This window comes from Ambystoma mexicanum, chromosome 1p (assembly GCF_040938575.1).
Source record: "Ambystoma mexicanum isolate Mex_15411 chromosome 1p, UKY_AmexF1_1, whole genome shotgun sequence".
NCBI classification, from domain to species: Eukaryota; Metazoa; Chordata; class Amphibia; order Caudata; family Ambystomatidae; genus Ambystoma; species Ambystoma mexicanum.
The window spans coordinates 184,285,042-184,312,572 of NC_090921.1; the positions used below are offsets into that span (position 1 = coordinate 184,285,042).

Genomic DNA, 27,531 nt, shown 5'->3' on the forward strand with positions numbered 1-27,531 from the left:
GCGTCAACCTCCACACTTGCACAGGCAGGATGTGAGTGCAGCGGGAGGAAGACCAGGAGGGACGCAGCAGGGCCACATGAGTCCACCACTGTGGCCGGCGTGTGTTAGGAAAGCTTCCTCTTGGAGCAACTTTTCTTCCATATTTTATGGACCCCATAACACACACACATCCCCCCCTCCCCAAACATTTTGGTTTTGAACTTTCTCCTTTTTACAGAGAAGTGAAGCACTTCAGTGGCCTTTTGCTCATATGTTATGGGGAAACTGACTAGACCTAAATCCTGTCAGTATTGAAAAACTGTTTCACTTAGTCTTTACTGTCTTGCCTGTTTGGGTAACCTTTAAACATTGCATAATGCATCTTCCAATGCAGTGCAATAGGATTTCTTTTGTATGACCCTAGACTACACTAAAAAGGGTTCTTTTGTTACTTTTAAATGTGCCTAAAACAAGCTGGTGGCAGCAGTTACCTTTTCACTACTTTGACTATATTTTATTTTAGCTTTACTGCATTTGGCTACTAACTGTGGCTAGTGTCCTAACATGGCGGTACCATGAGCTTTTCACTTGTTCTTTTGGCCATTTTGTTTGCCAGCCTTCTTCCTGCCATGCCAGGTCAGGAAATTACTTTTTTGGTCATGCACTTCCCCGGGAAAGCCATAGTTTTTCGTGGGCTAGTGCAGGGCATGTGTGTTGTAAAAAAAACCTTACTGTATATTTCTTTTTATAGCTATAAAAACTAGCTAAACTGGCTGTCCAACCATCACTGAATGTTCCTTGTGTGATAACTAGCTCTAACCGGAGATGGTGCGCCCTCTTTCTAGGGTTAGAGGACAGTCAGGAGGAACTGGTTCTGACTAATTATAGATCAGGATCTCAGAGGAGTGCAAAGTGATTAGTAAATAAAGAATCCTACAAAAATCTCTAAAAATTCAGAGAAGCCGGATCAAGGAGCGCTGAAGGGGGTTACATCTAATTTATTGAGCCCTACTTATCTGCTCACATGCCAAAAATAAAAACAGTAGTTTTATGCAGAGTATTATGCAGACGTTCCACAAGTTGGTCAAATGGTTTCGGTGGGTTGTCTATCCCTTCTTTGCCACTTTCGTCAGGACCCAAAACACATTTCGAATGGATTGTGTCCTTCCACCTATTCCTCATCTTTGATATTCATATTTCCACCTCAGCGGAGTAACCGCCGAATTTATGAGGCCCAAAGTATTTTGTCTTTGATGTCTTGGACATCAAACTGTCATCAGGAATTTGAGAATATCATATATTACATTTGCAGACATCTAAGCAGACAAAGAGGATGTGCTCCATTTGATTGTCTGCTTATTCCTGAGAAGCCAAAGAATCAGATGGAGGCTTTTTGTCTGAATTTAATGTAGTTTTCGAGATGGTTAGCAAGACCTTAGAGTCAAAGTTTCCAGACCCTCAGCATCACCTGTTTTATTCTTACAAGAAGTCTCATCTTATTTATGACAATTGAACACCAGCTTCCTTGTTGTCGAAGTAAAACTCCTGGAGACAATGCTTTAACTATGGTCCATGACTTGAGGAAGTAAACAATATGCAACTCACCATACGACACACATGTATTAACAGCATCATTTCTTCAAGGATGCTAAAGGAATATCAGCGACATATTTAACAGTGAAAGAAGAACTTCCTTGATAGGCTCAGAAAGGGTGAGGTTGCCACCAGATAAAAGTCCTCTAAGGACTCAATGCAAACTCTGTGGTTGATGAAATGAAACACCCAAAAGTGTCAGACCAAACAACAAACATTGGGGACTTACACCTACCCTGACATGCAACAAGAATTGGGCAGTTAGTGACTTCTTCCCCAGAAGCCTCTGTTGCTCCTCTCGGTCACCTATCATTGGTGGGAATATAGAGCTATAAAAGGACAGTGAGAGCTGGTGGTCTTTTTACTTCCTAGTTGACCAGTGGTCTGCAGTTTGCCACAGCGTAAAATGCAAAATATGTGAATCTGTGATTCCATGTTAGACAAAACTACAGTATGCTTTTGACAAATTCCATTAACAGATGGCTGCACTGGACTGTTAAAAGAATCATCTTCTACGGAGACATACCTTGAACTCCCGTCCCAGTTTAAGCAGCTTCTTGAACAACACTGTTGCAACATTCTCCATAGTCTCTGTTTGCAGTGTCTGGAAGCCGCCCACCTTCCACTCAGCCCAGTTGGTTTCCCACTCCTTTGTAGCTTCCCACACCTGTGTTATGGCTTCTAGATCCTACAGGGAGAATTGGAGAGAGAACATGTATTAGAATTGAGGGAATTTCAATTTCTAAAGACACCGATGGAGTACATAGATTTTGTTCTTTTTACTTTATAGCTCATCCCACATCACAGTTTCTTTTTACATCCCCATGTTTTGAGGCGATTTTTGCACAACCCTCTATTGTGGGCTGTACAATCACTAACCTTAAGGTGAGGCAGACCACCCAGCATAAAAGGGAAGCCAAAATCTCCCTTAAAATGATAGCATGGCAGAGTAGTCATGCTTAAGGGGGGAAATCAGGCTGACAAAAAATCAACACACTTATCCATAGAAAATACTATGCAAATACTGAAAAATATAAAACTTTTTAAAGTTATACACACACATAGACGTAAATGTATAGATATATATTATTGTATTGCATTGTATTTATTGTGTTTATATAGCGCTTTAATCCAAAACACTTTACATTTTAACAACAGAATACATATAGCATCATAACAGTACAAGCAATTTACAATTATGAACCAAACCAACAAAACAATAAGTAGGGCAATTAAACTGTGAGGGAAAAGGGAAGGGTGAGGAAGGGACAGAGGAGGGAGACAGAAGGGGTATGAGGGCGAGAATGAGGGATGGTATGGGAAGGGGAAGGTAGAGGATCTTGGGGAAGATTCGAGGGAAGGAGAGCGAATGAGAGGAGGGGAGGGTTTTGTGGTGGGGAATGGAGGAGGAGAGATTTCAGGGAAGTGCGGAAGGAGGAGAAGGTAGGTATAGAGCGGATTGAGAGAGGTAAGGAGTTCCCAGTGCAGGGGGGCTAGGAGCTGAAAGGAGCAGAAACGGGAGGCGGCACATGGGAAGGAGGAACAGTGAGAAGGAAGTGGTCAGCTGAGCGAAGGGAGCGGGAAGGAGTGTAGAAAGAGAGGAGAGATAAGGGGGAGCAAGATCATGGACCTATTATGGGCCTCATCACGAGTTGGGCGGTATCCCGACTGGGATACCGCGCAACTTTATTTGCGTTACCACTCACCCGTCCAGCAGTATTACTGCTGGATCACGGGTTGGGCAGTAAACGTTATTCCCCATTGTGTCCATTCGACCCAATGGGGAATTTTCTGAGCAATTACCATCTGCGGAATCACAGCGCGGTAATTGCGCCAAAAATCGTCATTTTTTCGGCATGGTTACTAGAAACGCCATACTCATGATTGGGTGGTCCTTAAATGCAGTGGTAACCTTGATACCACTGCATTTAAGGATTACCACCCAACTCATTTTGAGGCCCTAGATATACTATTGCACCAGCATAAAGCATAGTTCAGGTTGAGACAAAATTACCTATGTAGTTTTCAGAAAATAACTATTCTTAATATCTCAGGAACCATTTCATGAACAAATCTAACAAAATCCACAGTGATATTTTAAGGCAGCTACTGCTGCATGGAAAATTACAGAATTGTTCATTAACAAGTTTGTATTTTAAAACAATGTTGTTTTGATTGCGTTTTGAGAAGCTTTTGATATGGGGTTTTCTTGCAGGGATTTATTTTTTTCGGCCAAAGTATCTCAAAATTGGCCACTGAAATATTTAAAATGTTTGCATGGGTGTCCAGTTAAAGTTACAAAATCAAAAGGATCGAATGCCAAAGGTGAGAGTGCCTTCGACCGAAAACAAAAGGATCCATTTTTTTTATTTAGTATAGGTAAAAAAGGTGTTTTTACACCAAAAACAGGTGTTTGGGGGACCCCCCCCCCCAAAACAAAAAATGCAATCCTTTTTTTCGGTCAAATTGACTCACCCCTTTTGTCATTCGACCCTTTTGAGTCGAAACTTTAACCTATAACCGTTTGCATGCACCTATATATCATGAGTTGATGCACAGAGCAAAACAAAATCAAGATGCCAATTTTGAGATATTGATGATTTTTTTATTAAGGTTTTCCAAACATGTCAATGCAACATTGAACAGAATTCAAATCATAAGAAAAAGAAGAGAAAAAAGAAAATAATCATATGAGTCTGGGAGATTCGGGGGGAGGAGGAGGGGGCAGCAATACACATAAGCGTAGTTACTCAATCTTGGGGCACATAGGAGTCAATAGTTACAGGCATATAGGGTTGGAGCCGAAGGCGGGAATTGCAGGTCTGATTCCATCTCTAGTTTAGTTTCTTTATTTGTATAGCGCGCCAAGTCCTGAGGCATCTGGGCGCATGTCCTACATACATATTTGTTACAACATTACAGGATGAAATATACATTTGTTACAACATTATAGGGTGAAAAAATTGCATAATATACATTGCAACAAAACAAAGATAGAACTACGAGAGAGGATATACAAGTTAAAGTTAAGCAATGTTACATACAATCTCTATTCCGGGATCTGTAGTTCGTTGAGTGGCTTATAAGTGAGTCCTTTGGATTCTCGGCTGCCGTCTTAGTGATTTTTTGCCAGCCAGCGGAGGGTTGGAGGTTGCTGTGTTACTCCCGGAAATTGCTCTGCATACTTTAAGAAGGGCGCCCAAACACTGTAGAATTTCTTCAGTGTGTTTCCATAGTCTGGCTATCAAGATTTTTGCTGCTGTGAGTAGGTGAGAGCATAGGTCAGCTAGGCGGCCAGTAACTGGAATATGCCGTTCGCCCGTAGCTCCCAGTAGGACTATTCCCAAGTCGCATGGGATTACCAATCTTGTGATTAATCAGATTTGTTCTAATATTTCTTTCCAGAATTGTGTAGTTTTCGGACATGCGCATAAAAGGTGAATCAATGTGCCTGTGTCTGGGCAGCCTCTCCAGCATTGCAATGGGATTGCTGGGTTGCTTTAATTAGAATCTCTGGTGTCAAGTACCACCTGTAGCCGACTTTGATCGCTCCCTCTTTGTTAGTGACACATTTTAAGCTCCTGGTCATCCGCGTCCAGATTCGGCTCCATCCCTCCAAGCTCAATTCCTTTCCTATGTCCCTTTCCCATTTCTGCATATAGGTTTCTTTTTTGTCGGGGTCCGCTCTAATAGTCTGTGTAGGGTGGATATCTTGCCTGTAGTGGTGTTTGCTGGCAGGGTGCGTTCTAGCGCTGTTGGCTGCCTGCCTGTTGGGCAGAAACCTGTGCAGTTCCCTTAGGGACCACTGCAAAAGATTTAAGACTACAGGTGTTTGGCAGTAAACCCACTTGGTAGCAGTCTGTACCACACAGATTCACTTGGTAGCTGTGGCTGAGCAGTCAGACTTCCCTCAAGAAGAGTTTGGCAGTATGCAGAGTATACACAATAGGTACAGAGACACAGTAGCACAAACAAACACTGACCAGAGCTTTGGTGTAAAAGTATATAATTATTTATTTAAAAACACACTAGCAAAAACGAGGTAAGTAAATTCAGCACACAGTCACTATCATATATATACAACCCTATTCACTTATTAGACAAGTCTTAGTGAGAAACACCACTTATTTTCAGACAGAGGTGAGCGCTTAACATAAAATGACACTCTAATAAGTTGTAAAGAAAGGGAGGAAAAAGGCAGAGTTAAGGAAGCCCACAAGTTTCAATACTTTTACACAGAACCACAGTAAGGCAGGATAGGCAGAGTTCTACTGGAGAGCAAGGAAGTCAATTGCAGGGCCCACTCTTGGAGAGAGCACACAGAAGGGGTCCAGGTTCACACAGTGGGGTTATGCCCAAAGAGTCTTGTAGATAGTGCGTTCAAAAGGATGAAATTAAACTCAGGCAAAGTTAGCCAGGTTGTCCCAGGCCAGCCCAGGTTAGAAAGTCGAGGCTTTACTGTCACCCCGAACGATCTGTCGCAAGGGAAGCCAGTCGGGACACAGTACCTTAAGCGTGAAGGAAGCTCCAGCGGGGGCAGTTGTTCCTGGCAGCAGGTGCAAGTCGGTGTTTCGTCCAGAGGAAGAAGAGGTCTCGCCGTGGAGGAAAGATGAAGGTCGTTGCACTGCCAGGGAAGAAACCAGCCGCGGAGTTCTCCGGTACAAAGGTACTACCCTTCTCTTCGCGGTAGTGGTAAACCGTGGTATTCCGGATGCCGGGGTGCTTGGCACGGGCAAGGCGGCCACGAGATGCTCCAGGAAGGTGAAAAGAAGGCAAAACTGGTTATCCCCACCAGTCAAAGGAAGAAGACTCTCCGGACTGGAGATCTCCTCTGTCGTCGGGAAAGTGGTGAGACGGTTCAGCAGGGCTCCACCAGTGGTGTTGTCGCTGCAGGTCAGCTCAACTTCTCCCTCCTCGGATTCTTAGGTCCTGTGGCGACTTCTGAAGTTCCAGTCCCCAAAGCCCTGCTTTTATGCAACACACCCCATTCACTCAGCCTAGCTGTCAATCAAACATGCTAAGTGGTGAGCCGGGCGGCTCACCACTTGGGCCAATTACACAAGAGTGCGACTTGAGTCACCAAGGTAACTCAGTCCAGGGTGCCTAAACCCCCTCCCACAACCCCTTTGGTACCCAGACAGAGTGGCACCACTTTTGGAGGCTTCTGTGGAGAAGCCCGCGAAAAAGTAGAACAAAGGGTTCGACTTGGGCTGAAGTCAGAAGAGAACACAAACGCCATTTTAGAATCGAGTTCTGGCAAAAAATACCAACCGGTGAATTCATATTAAATAAATAAACCGGCGGTATGTTCGAGGCTATAAGAATTAAATAATTAAAGTTGGTAGCCTCGAACAATGGGAAAATCCCATAGAGATATATTTGCGGTCGAATATAAAAAGTAGTATCCACTGCTGCCACCAGCTAAAACTCGATCAGGGGGGACGGAGACGTGCCCCCTCGAACAACAGACCCTTGGGCAATCGAATTGCCCTGACCAGTACATCCACAATATGATGGTTTGTACTGGTCCTGTTCATAATTTGGGACTAGCAAAGCCAATGGTGACTTTACATGCCCTGGGAGACAGTAGTCAGTTCCAGGGTATGGAGTCTATGTTGGGGGGTCGCTACGACACCCCTGGGTTACGGCACGGAGGGTGCTGTGTAACCCATATCAAAAAAACACATGAGACTCTATGGAGTAAAGACCCCATAAAACACATGGAAAGTTAAAGGAACACCTCAAATCATGTGGGAGCAAATCAGAGTGGGAGCAAAAGAGTCTCACTCTTAGCAGGAGAGAAAAAAAAACCAAAAATCCAGCAAAGCTGCTGGGGGACTCACTAGGTTTGGGAAATTAGCCTTACAGAGAATTTTCCCTAACACTGCCCTGTGTGCTTTTATATTGCTGTGGGATAGCTAGTGCCTGAGCTGCGCACAGCGGAACCTTTCAGTTTCTGACACCTGGAATTTTGTTTTACATGTTTTAAATGTTAGTCTGATATTTGCTTCAGGCCCCCTTCTCTCCACTTGTCGAAACCGTTTGGCAGTATTACCGGGGTGAAGTCGGGGTTATCCCAGATTGGGGACAGTGGTTCCACAGTGCTCCCACAGTCCCATCGGCAAGCTGCCTTTTTCCAGCTTTCCACCATGTTTCTGATGGCTGTTAGTGGGCAGAGTTGGGTGGGTCCTGGGGGTATTGCGATGTGTGGAAGAGATTCTAATTGGACCCGGCTTTGGTCTTCCTCTAGCTTCTTCCAGCGAGGTTGGTTGGTGCTTATTTTCCACATGAAGACCTGTGAGAGCTGCGCTGCGAGGCAGTATCTGGCGGTGTCCGGCACCCCTAGACTGCCCATCCCCATTCCCCGGAGCATTATTCTTTTAGCTATTCGTGTTTTTTAGGAATGGGAATTGGAAGTGCCAGGCAGTGATAGATCCATCTTGGCAACAGGTTCATTTTTAGAGCCATGATTACATCCATCCAAGACACTTCTCGTTTCTGCCAGCATAACAGATCGTTATGCAGTTCTTTGAATAGTGGAGGGAAGTTTACACAATATGTTATCTCTATTTTGTTTGGGAACTGGACTCCAAGGTAGCTGATACAGGATTTTGCCCACAGGGTATGATGCCTAGATGCCAGTGTCTCCCTAAGGTTCTTTGGAATGTTAACACCTACCGCTAATTGATTTTGTGAAATTGACCTTAAACCCTGATGCTTCGCCAAATGCTTCAATTTCTTACTATAGGGCTTTCATGGAATTCTCAGTCTGGGTCACGGTCAGGAGGACATCATCTGCGTACATAGCCGCTTTGTAAGCTTCCCCTTTTACCTCTGTGTGCCTCTGGTTATGGCGATTTTGGGCAATCTAGTGCCGTTTATTCTAAGAGATGTGTCGGGGTGTTGATAGTTGGCTAGGGTCCAGTGCAGGAATTTCGGGCCAAACCCGAAGTGGGTTAGTGTTTCCTTTACATATCCCCAGTCCAACATGTCAAACGCTTTGTGTGTGTGTCAAGTGAAAGTATTGCCATTTCCACCCCAGTCCTATTTGCTGTTTCTATTATGTTTAGGGTGCGTCTAATGTCCTGTGTGCTGCGACCTGGGATTAATCTTGTTTGGTCTGGATGGATCAATTCTGGGAGGACCTTTGCTAATCGGTGTGCTAAGATCTTTGAGAACATTTTAGCATCTTTATTCATTAGTGTGATAGGCATATATGATGCACAATGCTGTGGGTTTTTCCCTGGCCTTGGGATGAGCACTGTAAGGGATTCCTACATTGAGGGGGTGATGCAGTCTGTAGAGAGAAATGTGTTGTATGTGGATGCCAGGTTTGGGGCTAATATGTGAGCAAATGTTTTGTAAAACAGGGCTGTGATCCCGTTGGGGCATGGGGCTGTGTTTTTTAGGGTCCGTATTATTTCAGCTACTTCCTCTTTGGTTATTGGGAGCTCCAGAGACTCTAGTTGAGGGTGAGAACTTAACGTACCTTTAGGGTAGCTTGCAGGTACCAGAACTGTGCTGCCTTGTCTGTTGGGGTGCCAGACATAACTTTCCTGTGGTGCTCTGTCTCCAGTTTCTCTTTCTCTGAGTAGCAGGGCCTACCGCTCGGGTCCTGAAGAATGTGTATATTGTTCTTTGTGTGCAGTTTTTTAAGTTAATGCACTAAAAGACGGTTTGCCTTGTTTAAGTAGTAATATTGTCTGGTATATGCTAGTGCTCTCTCCGACAAGTCCGCCAGGTGCATTTCCAGAGCTGCTTTTGCCTTCTTAAGCTCACTACCTATTTTGGTCGTTTGTTGTCTTTTGAAGCTTTCTTCCAGCTCTCCTGCCTTCTTCTCTAGCTTAGATTGCTGTAATTGATTTATTCTTCTGTGCGCTGCTGTGCAGTTGATTGCTGCCCCTCTCACCACTTGCTTCACTGCATCCCGGACAGTTGCCTCGGAGGTGCTTTTTGCTGTGTTTTCTGTGAAGTAATTTGTGAGGGATTCAGACAGCTCGCTACCGATTGCTATATCTGTTAGGATATGGTCCTGTAGTTTCCAGGACCTTTGTGGGGGGGGTCTGGCAGGCCCTGCACTCACACACAGGCAATCACTGGGGCATGATCCAATATTATTCTGTGGCCAATTTGTATATCTTCGATAAATGGGAAGAGAATGCTGGATGTTAACAATAGATCAATTCTGGAGAAGCCCTTGTGCACATGTGAATAAAACGTGCAGTCGTGGGCCCCCTTGTTGGCAAGCCTCCAGATGTCTACGGTTCAGGTTTCCCTTAGGAGCTCAGCTAGCCCTATTGCCTGCGTAAAATCCTCCCTGATGGGTGGCAGTGTTTTATTGTTGCATGGGTCGGGGATCAGGTTGAAGTCGCCCCCAATTAGCAAGCGGCCATCTGCAAATGTGGTAATGGTTGGGAGGATGCTGCGCAGGAAACGATCTTCGGCGTTGTTTGGGCAGTACATAACTGCTATGGTAAACGTTGTTCCCAGGAGGTATCTCCCCGCTGGATCTCGCTTTACTGTAATTTGTGTGAGGGGGACCTCTCGGCTAATTAGTAGGGCTACCCCCCCTTTTTTTCTGACCAGCTATGGCGTAATATCGCCTCGGGTATCGCTTGAAGTTGATTCGCTTTTTATCCGTCTCCAGGAGATGAGTTTCTTGTAAGCAGACAATGTCCGCTGATAGCTGGGACAATTTGCGTTCGACCGATTTTCGCTTCCTCAGAGTTCAGTCCCTGTACATTCCATGTTGTCATAGTGAGTTCTTTGCTACAATCCTTCATCTAGGAGGTACCTTGTGATTCTGCTTACTTGTCCCCAGTGATTTCTGCAGAAGATTGGGTTCTGCGTGCGGTTAGCTTTAACAGTTGTTTTCGAGTTGCAAAATGTTAAGCAAATTTTGGCAAATGCCTTTCTGTTCTGCCCCCTGCTGAGACTCCTACCCTCCCCAACTTCCCTCACCCCCTACCCCTTGTGCCCTGAAAACCAGGTTGTCAGGAGCAGCCCGCAACCAATGGGGAAGTTGGCTAGGCCATGGTAACCAACTTTCTTGGAGGCAACCGAGCCTCTTGTAACTTTTGGATAAAACTTGGTATTTGCGTTTGGCAAGTAATTGGGTTCACGTTTTGTCTGGCCCAGCCCTTTTATCGCCTGGGTCTGGGCACCTCTGTATCTGCGGGCCTGTTTTTGGTGTGCTATGTTGTTCTGGAGAGGAGTTGTATTGGAGAGACCATGGGGCTTTGCCAGGCCCTAGTTGATCAGTTTTGTAGCTGAGGGTGTCCAGTTAGATGCCGCCCTGAGTTACAGCGACTTGTATCTGGTATAGTGTGAGTTCCAGAGGCCCTCTCCCTCTCAGTCTTTGTTGTTTCTCTTACTTTTGGGCAGAGGTCCCCTGATCCTGCATCGTCTCTCCACTCGGGTCCAGGACTTTGCCAGGTCTCTCGATGTGCCTTCGAGGGAGGGCATTTCTTTCTCAGTATTGTCTTCGTCTGCCTCTGGGTTCAAGAACCTCTCTGCCTCCTTTGGGGTGTGGTTTTTAACCAGGATTTGCCTTCCCAGGTGAAGTTCAAGGCAGTAGGGAACCCCCAGCGGTATGGGATTCTTTTCTTTCGTAGCCACTCTGTAATGTGTTTCAGGGATTTCCTTTTCAGGAGTGTTGCTGCTGCTAGGTCCTGGTATAGGGAGATGGAGGCGTCCCTGAAGTTAATGCGCGCTGAGCTTCTAGCTTCCTGCATTACTTTGTCCTTGAGTTTGTAGAAATGTACTCTCACTAGTATGTCCGGCGGGGTGGTTGAGTCTTGTTTCGTCCTAGTTCTGTGTACCCTGTCAAGTTTAAGGGTTGCTTCGTCTGGCAGGGTTAGGATCAAGCAGAATAAGTCCATTGTATAGAGCTCCAGTTCTGCGTCTGTAACTGATGATGGGATCCCCCGTAGGCGGATGTTGTTGCGCCGGGAGCAGTTTTCTGCATCTTCCTGTTTGAGTTCCAAGGCTTTGCATCTGGCCTTTAGCGTCTAGATCCTATCTGTTCCCTTCCCGATTTTTGTTCGTATATTTTGGTTTCAATTTCCGTTGTTCTGCTCTCAGTTTCGCTTACGCGCTTGTCTAGGGTTGGGATTTTGCTCATAACTTCTTCAGTGCCCTTCTGGTACTCCTTGGTGATGGCTGCCAGTAGTTCTTGAAGATTCGTTTTTCTGACAGCTTGCGCCGTGAGGCCGGTTGCAGCCTCTGGCTATACTACTGGGGCCATAGATTCACTCCGCTTCTCCCTCTTTACTTTTTCTGCGGCGGAGGCTGTCAACAGCGTGGAAATGTCTGCCTGTTTCGCTGATTTTGGGTTTTTAGCTATTGTGCCCCTACAATCTCTGCTCCTGCATGGTGAGTCCTCCACTACCAGTGCTCCCCAATCTGTTTATGGAGCGCAAGCAGAGTGATATTTTTTGGCTGACCATTCCTCCTGGAGGCCAGTGCTACGGTTGTGTCGTGGGTGCCTTTGCTTCAGTGCTGGGTTTGCTGTCCCTTCCTGGGATTTAGTAGGGCACTGCAGAGGTTTTGGCAGTGTCAGCCCCCCATCGGGAGCTCTGTTGTGTGTGTGATAAGTGCTGAAGGTGCTCGGACCCCCACTCCTGGTGCTTTCTTGCCTGACCTTATGTAGGCGCCTCGTGGGTGGTAAGCATGTCTATTCCTTTTCCGGGGGGCTTCGGGACCTCCTGTTGCTCTGTCCCCGGTTCGTTGGATTGTTAGGGAGGTCAGGCCCTCGGGCGGGTGGGAATGGAATCCGATCCAGCCCTCACGCTGATAGCATGTGCATCCGAGAGGCCGTTCAGATTGTGCTTGGCCCGGGGACTGCAGGCTGCATGGAAGCTACGTGGTGGCGTTGGTGCTGTCTATATCGGGACCCGCTGTTGGGGCTGCTGCTGCCGCATGTAGGTCTGCAGTTTCAAATAGGGCCGGGCCCCCATGTGGTGTCACCCTCTTCCCCAATGTAATGGAGGAGAGGGGTTAGCTGGGCTGCGCAAAAGGGAATGCTGGGCTGCACGGGATGTGCTGCCCTACCTTCAGGCTGTTAGTCAGGAGTGTGGGACCGATTGCTCCAGGCATCCCCCGCCATCGAGGAGGGGTACAGGTTACCACAGGCTTCAGGCGGGAGATTGTAGTCGCTTTCCCTGGGCACAGAGGCTGCGGGATTGTTTAGATGGGATCCATCCTGCTTTCAATATGCAGCATATCCGGGCTCGCCTTCGTTTTCCTCGAAAACGAAGCCATGTGCATGGGGAGCTTGCAGGTCTACTGCTGCTGCATTGCTGGCATTTCCCCTTTAATTTCCTTTTCGGTGTTGCAGCGGGGGTTCGTTAGCTTCTCCGGCACCCACCGGCTGTGGAGAGTAGCTCTGTCTGCTGCATGTGTGTCTGCGGGTCTTCCGTAGAGGCGGGATGTCGGGGGTTCCCATGCGATTTGAGTATCCTGCTGGGGGGTTCATTCATTACAGATCCATTGTCTGATCTAGCTCCGCCCCCAAGCCCGCCGCGACCGGGGATTATGCTGTGCTGGAATAACAGAGGCCCCTGCTGGGTCTCAGATTGAGGGAGCCCATAGTCCGAAGGAGCGCTCACACCCAGGGGTGATAGTGGGTCGGGATGGCGCCCGCCATTTTGGCTCCTCCGTCACAGGGTGTGTTGCGAGTACCTCTCGATACAAAGACCTCCCGATTCGGGCACTGATGATGGCCGGGAGTCTGTCAGTGCACGCCATGCCTTAAACTTGCCAATTTGCTCTGTTTGCATATTTGGACAGATAGTTTTACTGGTGCATTCTAGTCGGTCGCTTCAAGCCACGCCCCTCGATATTGATGTTTTTTTAAGATTTATCTATATATTATGCAGAATTAATGCTTATCGTTTATAGGAGCTGTACACATACGTGCAGTGGATGTCAATTTCGTACATTTACGCTACAATGTTTGTTTGTTTTATTACTTATAATGCGCACCAGACCCTAGGGTATCAGGGCGCATAAACCGACAAGAATATTTTCAGCTTGGTTACAATGCTGTACAAGAAAATATAATGAGGATAAAGTCAATGGGTATGTACGACACAGATAAAAGTCAAGAGGTTCAGAACAGTCAAGAGGTCAAAAGCATTTAGGCATAATATACAGATAGAAATACAGCCGACATGAGTGGTAGAGTATTGCGGCAGACCTTAGATGATATATACAGGTGGAGATAGGGATGAGCTATCGGTAGTGTGTTGTGGAGAAGGGACTTTATATACAGTGTAGGATAAAAGAGTGGAGCCGACGGGAGTCGCCCAGTGTTTTAGTGGTCATTTTCTTTAATCCATTTGAGGATATTGTATCTGACGAGAGGGTATGTTTGGTCGGCCCTTAAGGTAGGGGCTAGGGAGTTACACAGCTGAGCGGCCTTAACTGAGAAGCTGCACCCTCCAGTTCTGGAAAGCTTAAACCTGGGTACCGTCAGGAAATTGGTGTTGGACATTCTTGTTGGACGGTTAGATGATTGTCTCTTAAATCTTAAATCTTAAATGTTTAGGCACTTATGTGTAAGTGAGGCCGTTTTTAGCAAGATTCTATCATTGGTGGTGAGCCAATTATTCATTCTCCTTGTCACTGAAATGTAATCTTTTTTAGCTATACCCAGCGCTGCTCTAACTGCGTTATTTTGTAGAATCTGGATTTTACTAATGATATACTAGTTGGCCCCCAGATATAGGGCGTTACAATGGCCCAGTTTTGATACAATTTGGGCTTTGGTCAAGTTAGTGCAGCTGTGCGTGGAGAGGAAGGGCTTGGCAGCTCTAATTAGCTTACAGGTGTAAGCAGTGGCGGGGGCCATGGCGTTGACCTGTTTGGTGAGGGAAAGGGTGGCATCAAAGTAGAAGCCTAATGTTTTAACTTCTTTATTATCTTTGGTGGTGTCGCCATCGAGGTTGAAGCTAGTGTATTTGTGGCCAAGATTGTTAAGATTAGAGGAGGTGCCGAGGATGAGGAGTTCAGTTTTGTCATCATTCAAGCATAGACCATGAGTTGCCATCCATGCCTGGATGATGAGGTAAACCCTTTTCACCAAGGCCAAATCCTTGTCATAATCTCCCGTCAATGGTATGAGGATCTGGGTATCATCTGCATAGTTAGTGTAGGTGATACCAAAATCATACAGATCATCAAAAAGGGGCTTAGTAAATATGTTGTACAAAGTGGGTACGACACATGAGCCCTGTGGCACCCCACAGGTGATAGGCATCGGGTTGGCAGATGCTGATGGTGAAAAGACATGCATGGTCGTATTATTCAGGAAGGATTGTATCCAGCCTATTGCTTCTTGCGAGAAGTGCGCAGTCGAATCCAGATGGTTACAGAGGACTTTGTGGTCTACCAAATCGAACGCCGCTGATAGATCAAGTAAAAGCAGCAAGGCAGTCTTTCCATTGTCCCAGAGTGCGTCGATTTGGGCCTTACGGTCTGTCAGCGCAGTTTCGTTCCCATGTTGGGGCCTGAAGCCTAACTGATGGACTCCTAAGAGATGGTTTTGTTCTAGATACTTCTGTATTTGGAGGTATGCTGCCCTGTCTAAGATTTTAAGCAGGAAGGGAACTGTGGTGATGGGTCTATAGTTTTTGGGTATGGTAGGGTCTAGTGATTGTTTTATGAGTAGTGGGAATACCCAGGACTCCTTGAGAATGCTGGAGATAGTGCCAGTGGAAAAAGATACATTAATTAGCTTCGATATGAAAGGTGATAGGTCTCTGGAAGCATCTTTGAGAATCTGGGCTGGGCATGGGTCTTCTTGGCAGTTAGAAGGTTTAAGGGTGAGGATGACTTTCAACCTCTAGGATAGATACTTTGGTGAAGCTGAAACGGTGTGTGGGTTTGTGTGTGGGAGTGGGCAGACCAGGTAGTGGGATTGAGTTGTGAAGATTGTCTTTTTTTTGTTGATCTTATCCTGGAGTTGCTACTTTGTTAGATAAAGCTTTTTGAATGCTAGTGCACCAGTTGTTGTCCTTCACACATATGTCCGACAAAGCGATAGGAGTTTCACGTTATTTAAGGATTATGAATATTTCTTTTATGCTTGAGTTGGCTTGCAAGATTTTCTTATTGCAAGTGTCTTGTTTGGCTAGGAGCATTTCCTTCTTGTAGTGGGAGGATATGTTGCTAAGCTCGGACCTATTGTCATCTGATGGTAGTTGTCTCCATATAGCTGTAACGCTCACCTGATTCCCACGGAGGCGCTGATCTTGGCAGGAAGGTGTCTGTGACTCGAAAGGTGATGTGCAGAACCCGATGGGCTTCTGGGGTCGAACCTCTTCGCACTGTGTGTCGAACTCGTAGGGTGAGGTTTCTGCAGGTGAAAGAATATGGGGGTTAATTGTCTGGGTTGTTCAATGTCCCTCTTCCTCTCTCTCCCTCTCCGTAGAGCCCCCAGGTCAACGTGCTCACCTTAGATAGGTGAATGCTGGGCTCTCCATCTGCGTCTGGTGCAGGGCGCTGTTGCCAGTTCCTTCACTGGTGAAACATAGGCCTCTTGGACTCAGAAGACCGTTACCGTCGTTAACTGCACGAGCGGTGAGTTTCCAGACACCTTTTTAGTCTTTATAGTCTTTAGGTGCAAGGCACGTTAACATTGAACAGGACTTCGTATAATGCTTTTCTCCCTTTTGTCTTGCAGGACTCTTGAGGAAGATGGAGTGAAGCGCCTGGAAATGCATGAGTAAATGCAAGCGCTCTAACTGTCTTTTCCTTGCAGCGTAGTTCGTGCTGAAGAGCAGGCGTTCTATTGCGAAGAGCGCGATGGGCGTAAGTAAATACCTGTCTAATGTCTCTTCTTTTGTCTTTCAGAAGTTGGTTTGCAGCGCCGGAAACAGCGGAATGTCCGTAAGTAGATACAATGCTTTTATCTCCGCAGGCGGCGATGCAGTGTGAAGAAATCCAGAATTCACGGAGTGCCGGTAAGTAGTGACAATGCTTTTGTCTTCGCAGGCGGAGGTGCAGCGTGCCGAAAATGACCGCAGCCGATGGATCAGGTGAGTAGCACTGCGAGTTAAGGCTGCCTTGCTAACCTGCTGTTTCTTGTCTCTGCAGGTGCTGCTGTCGACTGGATGCAGGAATGGTGAGTATGCTTCTTGCAGATTCAGGATGCAGGAATGGTGAGTATGATTCTTGCAGATTCGGGATCGTAAGAAGAAAGGCTGGAACAGACTCGGTGAGCGTTCTGCTGCAGATGCAGAATAACGCGAAGCACGTTTCGTCTATCGGGTGTGGTTTAAATAGCCTTGGAGTGATGAGGCGTCTTCCTCCACGGCCCCGCCTAGGTAAGAAAAGAGTTCCAGTTCCAGAAGCTTTCCAGTGCTGAATCCAGGGAGTGGAGCTTGTCCCACCCAGGTAAGAAAGTAGTTCCTGTTCACAGAGGACTTCTAAGAGGCTGGTAAGTAAGCAGCATGGTCTGCTGCAGGTAAGTCCACCCAAGCATCTGCACACATATTATGAGCCCGGCGCTTCCAGTGCCGGGACCGATGATTCTGATGAGCCTGGTGCCACCGGCGCCAGGACAAGGTCCAAAAGGTCCCAGCGGGGACCGGCTGGTGCCTAGGATTAGGGTTAGGGGCCTGCTTCCAAGGACGTTGGGCTTGTCCTGGCTCCTTGGAAGCAGTGATCATGACAGTACCCCCCCTCAAGGCCCCTCCTAAGCGTGTTTTCTCCGGGGGTTTTGGCTTGTCGGGGTGATTCAGATGGAATCTCTTGACCAGACGAGGTGCGTGGACATATTCTGAGGGTTCCCAAGACCTTTCCTGGGGGCCGTATCCTTTCCAATCAACCAGATAATATAACTTAGATTTGGAGATCTTGGAGTCTAGAATGTTCTTTACTTCGAATTCGAGTTCTCCGTCTACCAAAACAGGTTCTGGGAGTTCAGTCAATCGGGTTTCTGGTTGTACTGGTTTTAATAAGGAGACATGGAATACTGGATGTATTTTCATATGCGCAGGTAATTCCAATTTGACCGCCACCGGATTAACTATGGTAGAGATGGGGTAAGGTCCAAGGTATCCCGGGTTGAAGGTGCGGGGTCCTTTCAGAGGCAGGTGCTTAGTGGATAACCAGACCCAATCTCCTACTGCGTAGTGAGGGGCCTCTTTACGGTGTCAATCTGCTCCCTTTTTGACTTGAGCTTTAGCTCTTTGCAGATGGGCAGTGGCTTCTTTAAAAGCACGGGTAATCTCAGAGTGCAAATGATCCACAGCAGGTGTTTCGAATTCTTGGGGAGGATCCAGATTAGAGGTTCTAGGATGATGTCCATATAATAGGAAGAAGGGAGTCTTCCCGGTTCCAGAATGAGTCAAATTGTTGTAAGCGTATTCAGCGATCCAAAGAATATCCTTCCAAGGGTTTTCAGTTTGTTGGAGCATGCAACGCAGATATTGCTCTAGAGTCTGATTTGTCCTCTCGGTTTGTCCGTCAGTTTGGGGATGGTGACTGGTTGAAAGTCTTACATCAATTTGGGCTAGACGACAGCAACTTCGCCAAAAGTGGGAGATGAATTGACTTCCCCTATCGGAGATTAAAACCGAGGGAAAACCGTGTAACCGAACGATGTTTTCTAAGAATTCCCGGGCCAATACCGAAGCCGAAGGTAGGCCCTTCAGGGGAATGAAGTGAGCCATCTTGGAGAATAGATCCACGACTACTAAAATGGTATTATACCCTGAGCATGGAGGTAAGTCCGTGATGAAATCCATGGACAGGGTATGCCATGGACAGGGAGGAATATCCAGAGGGTGTAAAAGGCCGGCTGGTTTCTCCTTCTGACTTTTATTCTGGGCACACACACCGCAGGAGATTACAAAGTCTCTAATATCCTTCTTCCATGATGGCCACCAGAAATGTCTCTTGATCTTTTCCATGGTTTTGGTAATGCCAGGGTGACCCTCCATTAGAGAGTCGTGATAACCGGAAATTACTTGTTTTTGTATTTTCTCACAGGGCAAGTACAATCGCCCTTGGAAATATGGTAGGTCTTGATCCACTGAGAATTCTTTTCCCTTTAATTGCCAGTCCTGCAAATCGGCCGGAGTTAGGAGTGACTTGACTGTAGTCTTGATGTCTTCAAAGGATTGAGCGCTGACCAACCCCAAAAGCCTTTGTTCTGGGATTATGGGTATTGGTTCTGGATTGGTCAAATGTTCATCTACTCCCATCCGAGAGAGGGCATCGGCTTTTCCGTTTTTACTGCCGGGTCGATAAGTAATTATAAAGTCAAACTCAGCCAGAAACAGAGCCCAACGAAGCTGTCTGGAAGACTGAGCTTTGGCCGTCTTCAGATATTGTAGATTGCGGTGATCAGTCATTACGGTGACTGTGTGTCTGGCTCCCAAAAGATAATGCCGCCAGGCTTTAAAGGCCGATCTGATAGCTAAAAGTTCCTTGTCTGTAATTGAATAGTTGATTTCGGAAGCCGAGAATTTGCGGGACCAAAAGGCTACTGGATGTAATTGGTGTGTGACCGGATCTCTTTGTGATAACACTGCCCCCATAGCAAGACTAGAAGCATCCGTTTCCACGATGTAGGGGAGTTCTGGGCGAGGATGTTTTAGAACAGGAGCAGAAATGAATTTAGCTTTTAAATCCTGAAAAGCTTGTTCTGCTTCAGTAGACCATTCAAAACGTTTGTTCTTCTTTAACAGAGCGGTGATGGGCTGGACTATCCGCGAGAATTCAGGAATGAATCTGCGGTAAAAGTTAGCGAAGCCTAACATGCTTTGAACTCCTTTTACCGAGGTTGGTGATGGCCACTTGATGATTGCATCGACCTTCTTTGAATCCATATGAACCCCATTAGGTGACAATATGAATCCCAAGAACTCAACTTCAGTTACGTTGAAAACGCATTTTTCAAGCTTGGCAAAAAGGTTATGTTGACGCAGTCTCTCGAGAACCTTTTTAACGTGTCTCTGATGTTCCTCTTCAGATGATGAATAGACAAGGATGTCATCAATGTAGACAACAACACACACATCTATGAGTTCTCTAAGGACATCGTTGATAAAATACTGGAAAGCGGCAGGAGCGTTACAAAGTCCAAAGGGCATCACTTGATATTCGAATAGCCCATACTTGGTGCGAAAGGCCGTCTTCCACTCATCGCCTTCTTTTATTCGTACCAAGTGGTAGGCTCCTCTGAGATCCAACTTTGTATATATGCATGCTTCTTTGACTTTGTCCAGGAGTTCAGGGATCAAAGGTAATGGGTATCTGTTTTTAACGGTGATTTGATTCAGGGCGCGGTAATCTATACAAGTTCTAAGGTCTCCTTCCTTTTTCGGAACGAAGAACAAAGCCGAGGAAGCTGGAGATTTAGAAGGACGGATAAACCCGTTAGCTAGGTATTGGTCCAGATATTGCCTGAGGTGAAGATTCTCTGGCTCGGTGAGGGCATAAATCCTACTGCAAGGAGGAGTTGTTCCGGGTATCAGGTCTATTTGACAGTCGTAAGACCTATGAGGAGGCAGGGTGTTAGCTTGACCCTTCCGAAAGACATCTTGGAATTCTTGGTAGTCAGGAGGTAATGTGGAAACCTCTGAAGAGATCGCCGCCACTGAAACTTCAGGCCGAGGATAACAAGTGGTAAAACATTCTGGAAACTGAACCGTCTTTGCTCACCAGTTGATCTGAGGATTGTGCTTCTCTAACCAAGGGATTCCCAGAATGATCTGGAACTGAGGGGCCTTGATCACATCGAACACGATTTTCTCCCGGTGTCCATTTTGGCTCACTAGCGTCACTTCTTGGGTGGCGTGCGTTACTGGTCCGGAGGCTATCTCCGTGCCATCCACTGTAGTAATGACGTCTTTTACTGCCTTAGGGACAAGGGGTAGATTCATCCTTGATGCCATTTCACGGTCCACATAATTGCCGATTGCTCCGCTGTCGATGTAAGCTTCAATTGCATGCAAACGATCCGGACGTGCAGGATTAATGAGGACCATGGGCACCACGAAATGCGAGGTCACGGGACAGATCTTAACGCTCGGCAAGAGGACCTCTACACTTGCCGGGCTAGGTCGTTTCCCTGCTCGGAACTTGAGGTACTGGAATCTGCGGCTCCTACAGCCTTCTTAGCTGGTTTCACTGGACAGTCTCGAAGAAAGTGCCCCGAGTTCCCGCAATAGAGGCATAATTGCAGCTGTCTTCTTCTTTCCCGCTCCTTTTGGGTTAAAGGACCTTTCATCCCCCCTATTTGCATGGGTTCCACAGTGTCAGCTCCCTTAGTAGAAGTCTGTGGTTTAGAAAACACTCGGGTATCACATTTAGAACGATCAGCCTTCCTGTTCTGTAATCTGTGGTCCAATTGGACGACTAAGTCAATATAGTCCGAACATTCTTGTGGAGGGTTCACAACTTGAGCTAACACATCCTTGAGCTCTCCACGCAGGCCTCTGTAGAAAAGCGTTATTCTCTTATCCTCGGGCCATTGAGTTTCCATAATGAGTCTGTTGAATGAGGCTATATAGGTCAAGAGGTCTTGATTACCCTGTTGTAATGAAAGAAGTTCATTGTCCAAGGCCTGCCCTTGTGCATGTCTTGCAAACAGTTTCTCCATGCTGGACTGGAAGGCCTGGAAATCATGTAAAACCGGATCATCCTGAGTGACTAAAGGGATCGACCAATCTGCGGCGCTGCCACTGAGATAAGAAAGCACGAAAGCCACTTTGGTCTGGTCTGTTGGGAATGCAGCTGGTCTACATAAGAAATGTAAGCGGCACTGGTTGAGGAACACTGCAAATTTCTTTGGGTCACCAGAAAAACGTTCGGGCGGAGCCAAGGGCACATTACTAGGTAGATTGATTTGCACTGGATTTACAGATGATGCAGAAGGATAGCTTCCTCCTGGAGCGGGCAGGGGTGTCTGTCCTGCCTGCGTTTGTAGCAATTGCCTAGCGAGGTCCTCTGTTCGCTCCTTGGAAATTATCAGTTCTCTTCTTAGAGAGCCTGTTTCCTGACGAGCTGCATGTACTTCTGCTCTTAATTCCCCGAGCAACTGGGCTAAGTGATCAGTGTCTTAGGTTTCCATTGCGCCTGGGTAGGAGTTTTGCGGTGGACTTCGCGTTCTGTAACGCTCACCTGATTCCCACGGAGGCGCTGATCTTGGCAGGAAGGTGTCTGTGACTCGAAAGGTGATGTGCAGAACCCGATGGGCTTCTGGGGTCGAACCTCTTCGCACTGTGTGTCGAACTCGTAGGGTGAGGTTTCTGCAGGTGAAAGAATATGGGGGTTAATGGTCTGGGTTGTTCAATGTCCCTCTTCCTCTCTCTCCTTCTCCGTAGAGCCCCCAGGTCAACGTGCTCACCTTAGATAGGTGAATGCTGGGCTCTCCATCTGCGTCTGGTGCAGGGCGCTGTTGCCAGTTCCTTCACTGGTGAAACATAGGCCTCTTGGACTCAGAAGACCGTTACCGTCGTTAACTGCACGAGCGGTGAGTTTCCAGACACCTTTTTAGTCTTTATAGTCTTTAGGTGCAAGGCACGTTAACATTGAACAGGACTTCGTATAATGCTTTTCTCCCTTTTGTCTTGCAGGACTCTTGAGGAAGATGGAGTGAAGCGCCTGGAAATGCGTGAGTAAATGCAAGCGCTCTAACTGTCTTTTCCTTGCAGCGTAGTTCGTGCTGAAGAGCAGGCGTTCTATTGCGAAGAGCACGATGGGCGTAAGTAAATACCTGTCTAATGTCTCTTCTTTTGTCTTTCAGAAGTTGGTTTGCAGCGCCGGAGTCCGCGGAATGTCCGTAAGTAGATACAATGCTTTTATCTCCGCAGGCGGCGATGCAGTGTGAAGAAATCCAGAATTCACGGAGTGCCGGTAAGTAGTGACAATGCTTTTGTCTTCGCAGGCGGAGGTGCAGCGTGCCGAAAAGGACCGCAGCCGATGGATCAGGTGAGTAGCACTGCGAGTTAAGGCTGCCTTGCTAACCTGCTGTTTCTTGTCTCTGCAGGTGCTGCTGTCGACTGGATGCAGGAATGGTGAGTATGCTTCTTGCAGATTCAGGATGCAGGAATGGTGAGTATGATTCTTGCAGATTCGGGATCGTAAGAAGAAAGGCTGGAACAGACTCGGTGAGCGTTCTGCTGCAGATGCAGAATAACGCGAAGCACGTTTCGTCTATCGGGTGTGGTTTAAATAGCCTTGGAGTGATGAGGCATCTTCCTCCACGGCCCTGCCTAGGTAAGAAAAGAGTTCCAGTTCCAGAAGCTTTCCAGTGCTGAATCCAGGGAGTGGAGCTTGCCCCACCCAGGTAAGGAAGTAGTTCCTGTTCACAGAGGACTTCTAAGAGGCTGGTAAGTAAGCAGCATGGTCTGCTGCAGGTAAGTCCACCCAAGCATCTGCACACATATTATGAGCCCGGCGCTTCCAGTGCCGGGACCGATGATTCTGATGAGCCTGGTGCCACCGGCGCCAGGACAAGGTCCAAAAGGTCCCCGTGGGGACCAGCTGGTGCCTAGGATTAGGGTTAGGGGCCTGCTTCCAAGGACGTTGGGCTGGTCCTGGCTCCTTGGAAGCAGTGATCATGACAATAGCTTCACTTTTTCTTTTTTCCAGTCTCAGTGATTTGAGGTATGGAGAGAACCAGGTATTCAGGCGCATTTTGGGTTCACTCTTTCTGAGTTTAAGTGGGGCAATGGAGTCTAAGGCTTCGGACATTATTTTGTTGTATTCCTCGACTAAGATGGAGGGATCGGTGGACTCATGTAGGGAGTTTAGTGTCGGTAGTATAAGAGGTACAAGTTTCTCGACCATAATGTTTTTTTTTATTCGTGGTGGAAATAAGGGGGGCCAATAGATTGTTTTTAGTGGATAGTGTTATGGCTGCTAGCGAGAATGATAGGAGGTGGTGGTGGTCCGTCCATGACTGTGGAGGAATGCACATAATGGAGGCACTGCAGTTATAGTCTGCCACCCAATAGTTTGACGGTGAGAGTATTGGATCCGGAGATCAGTAGTTTGGCCATCAAGGATTTGCAAGATTTAACATCAGGTGAGGGGGCTAGTCTCATGGCTAGGTTGGTTATGGCTATTATAGCTAAGCCTCCACCGCGGGCCTCTGTTCTGTCTACTCTGAGTATTGTGTAATCCTCTGGGACTGCAAGCAGTATGAAGCCATGATTCGGTGATGGCTAGCAAATCAAACTTTTCTGCGTGTATAAGGTCAGCTATTTCCGTGGCGCGTGCCACTAAGGAGCGGGCATTTATTAAGGCCGCTTTGAGTTGTCTGACATTATTCTCTGTTAGTAATTTTAATAGGATTTGGTTATTTATTTCATTTTCCAGAGGTGCATTAAGTGATTAATTCTGCTGGCAATTTTCATTCATAGGTGATGGATGAGAGAGATGAGTAGTGTTTAGGATGGTGTTGGAGGGTTTGGTTAGTGGACATATTTTCCTAATGTTTGTACTGATCTTAGACCTAGCGAGAGTTTCAAATAATTTGGGTAGTCTGGAGCGGAGTCTATGGTTTCTGGTAGTGAAGCTACATGGTCTAACAGTTTTAGGTAGGTAACGGATGTGGGCACTGGGGATTTGAGTTTGTGCATGGCTCAGGTTACTAGGTAGAGGTAACATTGATGGGTAATCCATGAGTGCTGATAGATGATCTGTAACGATTGAGTAAGGAACAGGTGGGAGGTATAGGCTTGTGGAGCTAGTCATAGAGATCAGGTCTAGAATGGCCCTTAGTAGGACTCTATATAAGCCTGTCATATACATAATGAGGTAACGCAGTCTGGGATAGTCGGCTAGTACATGTAGCTACTAGTCGGGTGAGAGAACACGGTTTGGGTAGCAGGCTAGTTAGGAATGCTATTGATAATGTAGAATAACACAGTTTGGAAGAGAAGGCTAGATTTGATTTACTACCAGTCGGGTAGAGAATCACAGTATGGCAAAGTGGGCTAATTCGGTTTACTACCAATGGGGTAGAAAAACACAGTATGGCAAAGTTGGCTAGAATTTACTACCAATAGGATAGAGAAGCACAGTATGGCAAAGTAGGCTAGTTTGATTTACTACCAATAGGGTAGAAAGACAAAGTAGGATGATTCGATTTATTAACAATAGGGTAGTTTAGTTTAGTTTCTTTATTTGTACAGTGCGCCGAACCCTGGTGTAACCGGGCACCTGAGACTTAGAGACAGTTACAACATGGCAAAATATATAATACAGACTGTGAAATAACAACATTAAAGTGTGTTGGACCAGGTTACAAGATGGTCGACAAGGACATGCGGAGATGAAGTACACTAAGCAGAATTTTTGTTGGCAAGCCATGTTTTAGTATTGGCTCTAAAAGTCCAAAAAGAGGGTTCTGCTCTAAGAGAGGCATAGTGTTCCATAGTTTGACAGCTAGGACTGGGAAGCTGGCGCCACCTTCTTTATTTTAGGGAGAATTTGGGAATGGAGAGGCAATGTGAGTATGGCGTTCTAGTTGGTCTAGTAGATGTGTGATTGTGGAACTTGTCTGCCAGGTATTTGGGTGCGTCATTGGAGCGGCATTTATGGATGATGACGAGGGATCTGAGCGTGATTCTGTCTCGTACAGGGAGCCAGTGAGCGTCTTGCCTGAAGCTGGAGAGCGTGTCGAGGGATACTGAGGGCGGCGGCTCTGAGGGCATTATTTTGAAGCACCTGTAGTTTGTTCAGGTTGCGTTCTGATATGCCGAGAAAGAGTGTGTTACAGTAGTCAATTTTGAGAGCACCAGCGCTCTGGCTAGTGTAATGCAGCTGGAAGGAGATAGGAAGGGTCTGCAGGCATTGATAAGCTTATTTGTATAAGCTGTGGATGAGGCTATGGCATTCACCTGTCTTTTGAGCGAGAGAGTAGAGTCTAGATAAACCCCAAGGGTTTTAATTTCTTTGGTAACTGTGATTACGTTACCATTTATGTTGATGGACGCGTAACGGGGGTCTAGTTTGTTTAGCCGTGGTTGGGAGCCAAGGACCTCAGTTTTCTCGTCGTTGAGGCATAGACCGTGCTCTGCCATCCAGGCTTGGATCTCCAAATATAGGTTGTTGATTTTGGTGGAGTCCTCATCGTAGCACCCTGATAGGGTGATGAGAACCTGGGTATCGTCAGCATAGTTTGTGTATGTGACACCCAGGTTATCTAGGCGGTAAAACAATAGCTTAGTGAAGATATTGTAGAGGGTCGGCGAGACGCACGAGCCTTGAGGGACACCGCAGGTGATGGGGACAGGGAGTGATGAGGCCCCCGGGGAGAAAACCCGGGTGGTTCGGTTGGCTAAGAAGGACTGGATCCAGGTAGTCACCTGGTTAGAGAAGGCCGCTGAGGTCGTCAGATGTTCCGTGAGGATCTGATGGTCGACGAGGTCGAAGGCTGCTGATAGATCTAGTAGTAGGAGAATGGCTAGATTACCCTTGTCCTTTGCCTCGTCCATCTGGATTTTTAGGTCCAGTAGGGCTGACTCTGTTCCGTGCCTTGGCCTGAAGCCGGATTGTCTAAGACCTAGGAGGTTGTTGTCTTCCAGGTGCTTCTGTATTTGCAGGTAGGCCACTCAGTCTAAGATGTTTAGGATGTAGGGAACGGTGGTGATAGGCCTGTAGTTGGATGGGTTATTGGGGTCTAGATTAGGTTTTTTTAGTAGTGGCATGACCCAGGCCTCCTTGAGGCTGCTGGGCACTGAGCTTGATTTGAAGGATGCATTGATAAGGGCTGTTATGAAGGGGGCCAGAAGGTTGGCGCCTTCCTGGATGATGGGAGCTGGGCATGAGTCCCCCTGGGTAAAGAAACAGTGTATGGCAAAGTAGGCTAATTTGATTTACTACCAATAGAGTAGAGAAACACAGTATGCCAAAGTAGGCTAATTCGATTTACTACCAATAGGGTAGAGAAACACAGTATGGCAAAGTAGGCTAAGTCGATTTACTACCAATAGGGTAGAGCAACACAGTATGGCAAAGTAGGCTAATTCGATTTACTACCAATGGGGTAGAAAGACACAGTATGGCAAAGTAGGTGAGTTCTATTTACTGCTAACGGTTAAAGCATGGGTAGATAACAGTGCTCTGCTCATTTTATAAGTGAACATTAAGCATGGCAAAGATAGGAGGGCATGAACTAATTCAGTTTGCTGAGCTTTTACGAGAGTTGCTATACAAATATAGTGCAAACTGTTTGTGGCATTGACTGGTGTGCGCATGCTAGAGTCATAGTTATTGTGGCTTGTAGGGGCACTGAGCGCTTCTTGAGGTTGTGATCTGTGGGGGAGGAGGCAGATCGGTTCAGACACAGTTACCGGGCATGTGTGATGGAGGTTGCAGAGTTGTGTATATACCGCTTAGTAAAACTGCGGTGTTCAGTGTGATCGGTCAGGAAATCTAGCGTAGGGAAAATCGGAATAGCTGGCAGAGAAGTACTCACAGTGAACAATGGATGATGGTAGCATCAGGTCTGCCCGACGGTTGACGAACCGTCGCAGACAGGTACAGACAAGCCCTTATTTGCGACCCTTATGAGGACGGCACGGCTTCCGCCTCTTGGTCGTGGGTACTATAAGTATGAAAACTCACATTAAATTCAGGACTAACTTTGATGTCAGTTTTCATATGTATAGAAGCTGGATAGAAGATGTAAATTACGTACATGTAGGAAAAGTTAAATTCCTATGCGCCTCGTGTAAGTATTGAAAACTCACATCGACATTAGACCTCACTTTAATATGAGCTTTTATATGATTAGGTGTATGAGTCATGAGCAGTATGAATGTACATCTTGTATATATATGTCTGGGACATGTTTATGTACACTTATATACGTATGAAAACAACTCACATCAAAATCACGACTGACTTTGACATTGGTTTTCAGGAGACGTAAATTGCGTACATGTAAGAAGTGCACAACTATAATGCAGCAGTGCCATCATTTCTAGGCGG

General features: G+C 46.6%; 1 protein-coding gene and 1 long non-coding RNA gene across 2 annotated transcripts in view; one reads left to right on the forward strand and one right to left on the reverse strand.

Annotated features, from left to right (window-relative positions):
• Positions 1-27,531, reverse strand: part of DNAH2 (dynein axonemal heavy chain 2) — a 3,498,763-nt gene that overhangs the window by 2,305,709 nt on the left and 1,165,523 nt on the right. The window contains exon 25 of the mRNA XM_069646273.1: positions 2,099-2,260. Coding sequence (XP_069502374.1) covers positions 2,099-2,260 — 162 coding nt within the window. The remainder of the gene's footprint in view (positions 1-2,098; positions 2,261-27,531) is intronic.
• LOC138567786 (uncharacterized) overlaps positions 1-27,531 on the forward strand; it is a 401,922-nt gene that overhangs the window by 29,928 nt on the left and 344,463 nt on the right. The gene's annotated exons all lie outside the window — the stretch shown is intronic.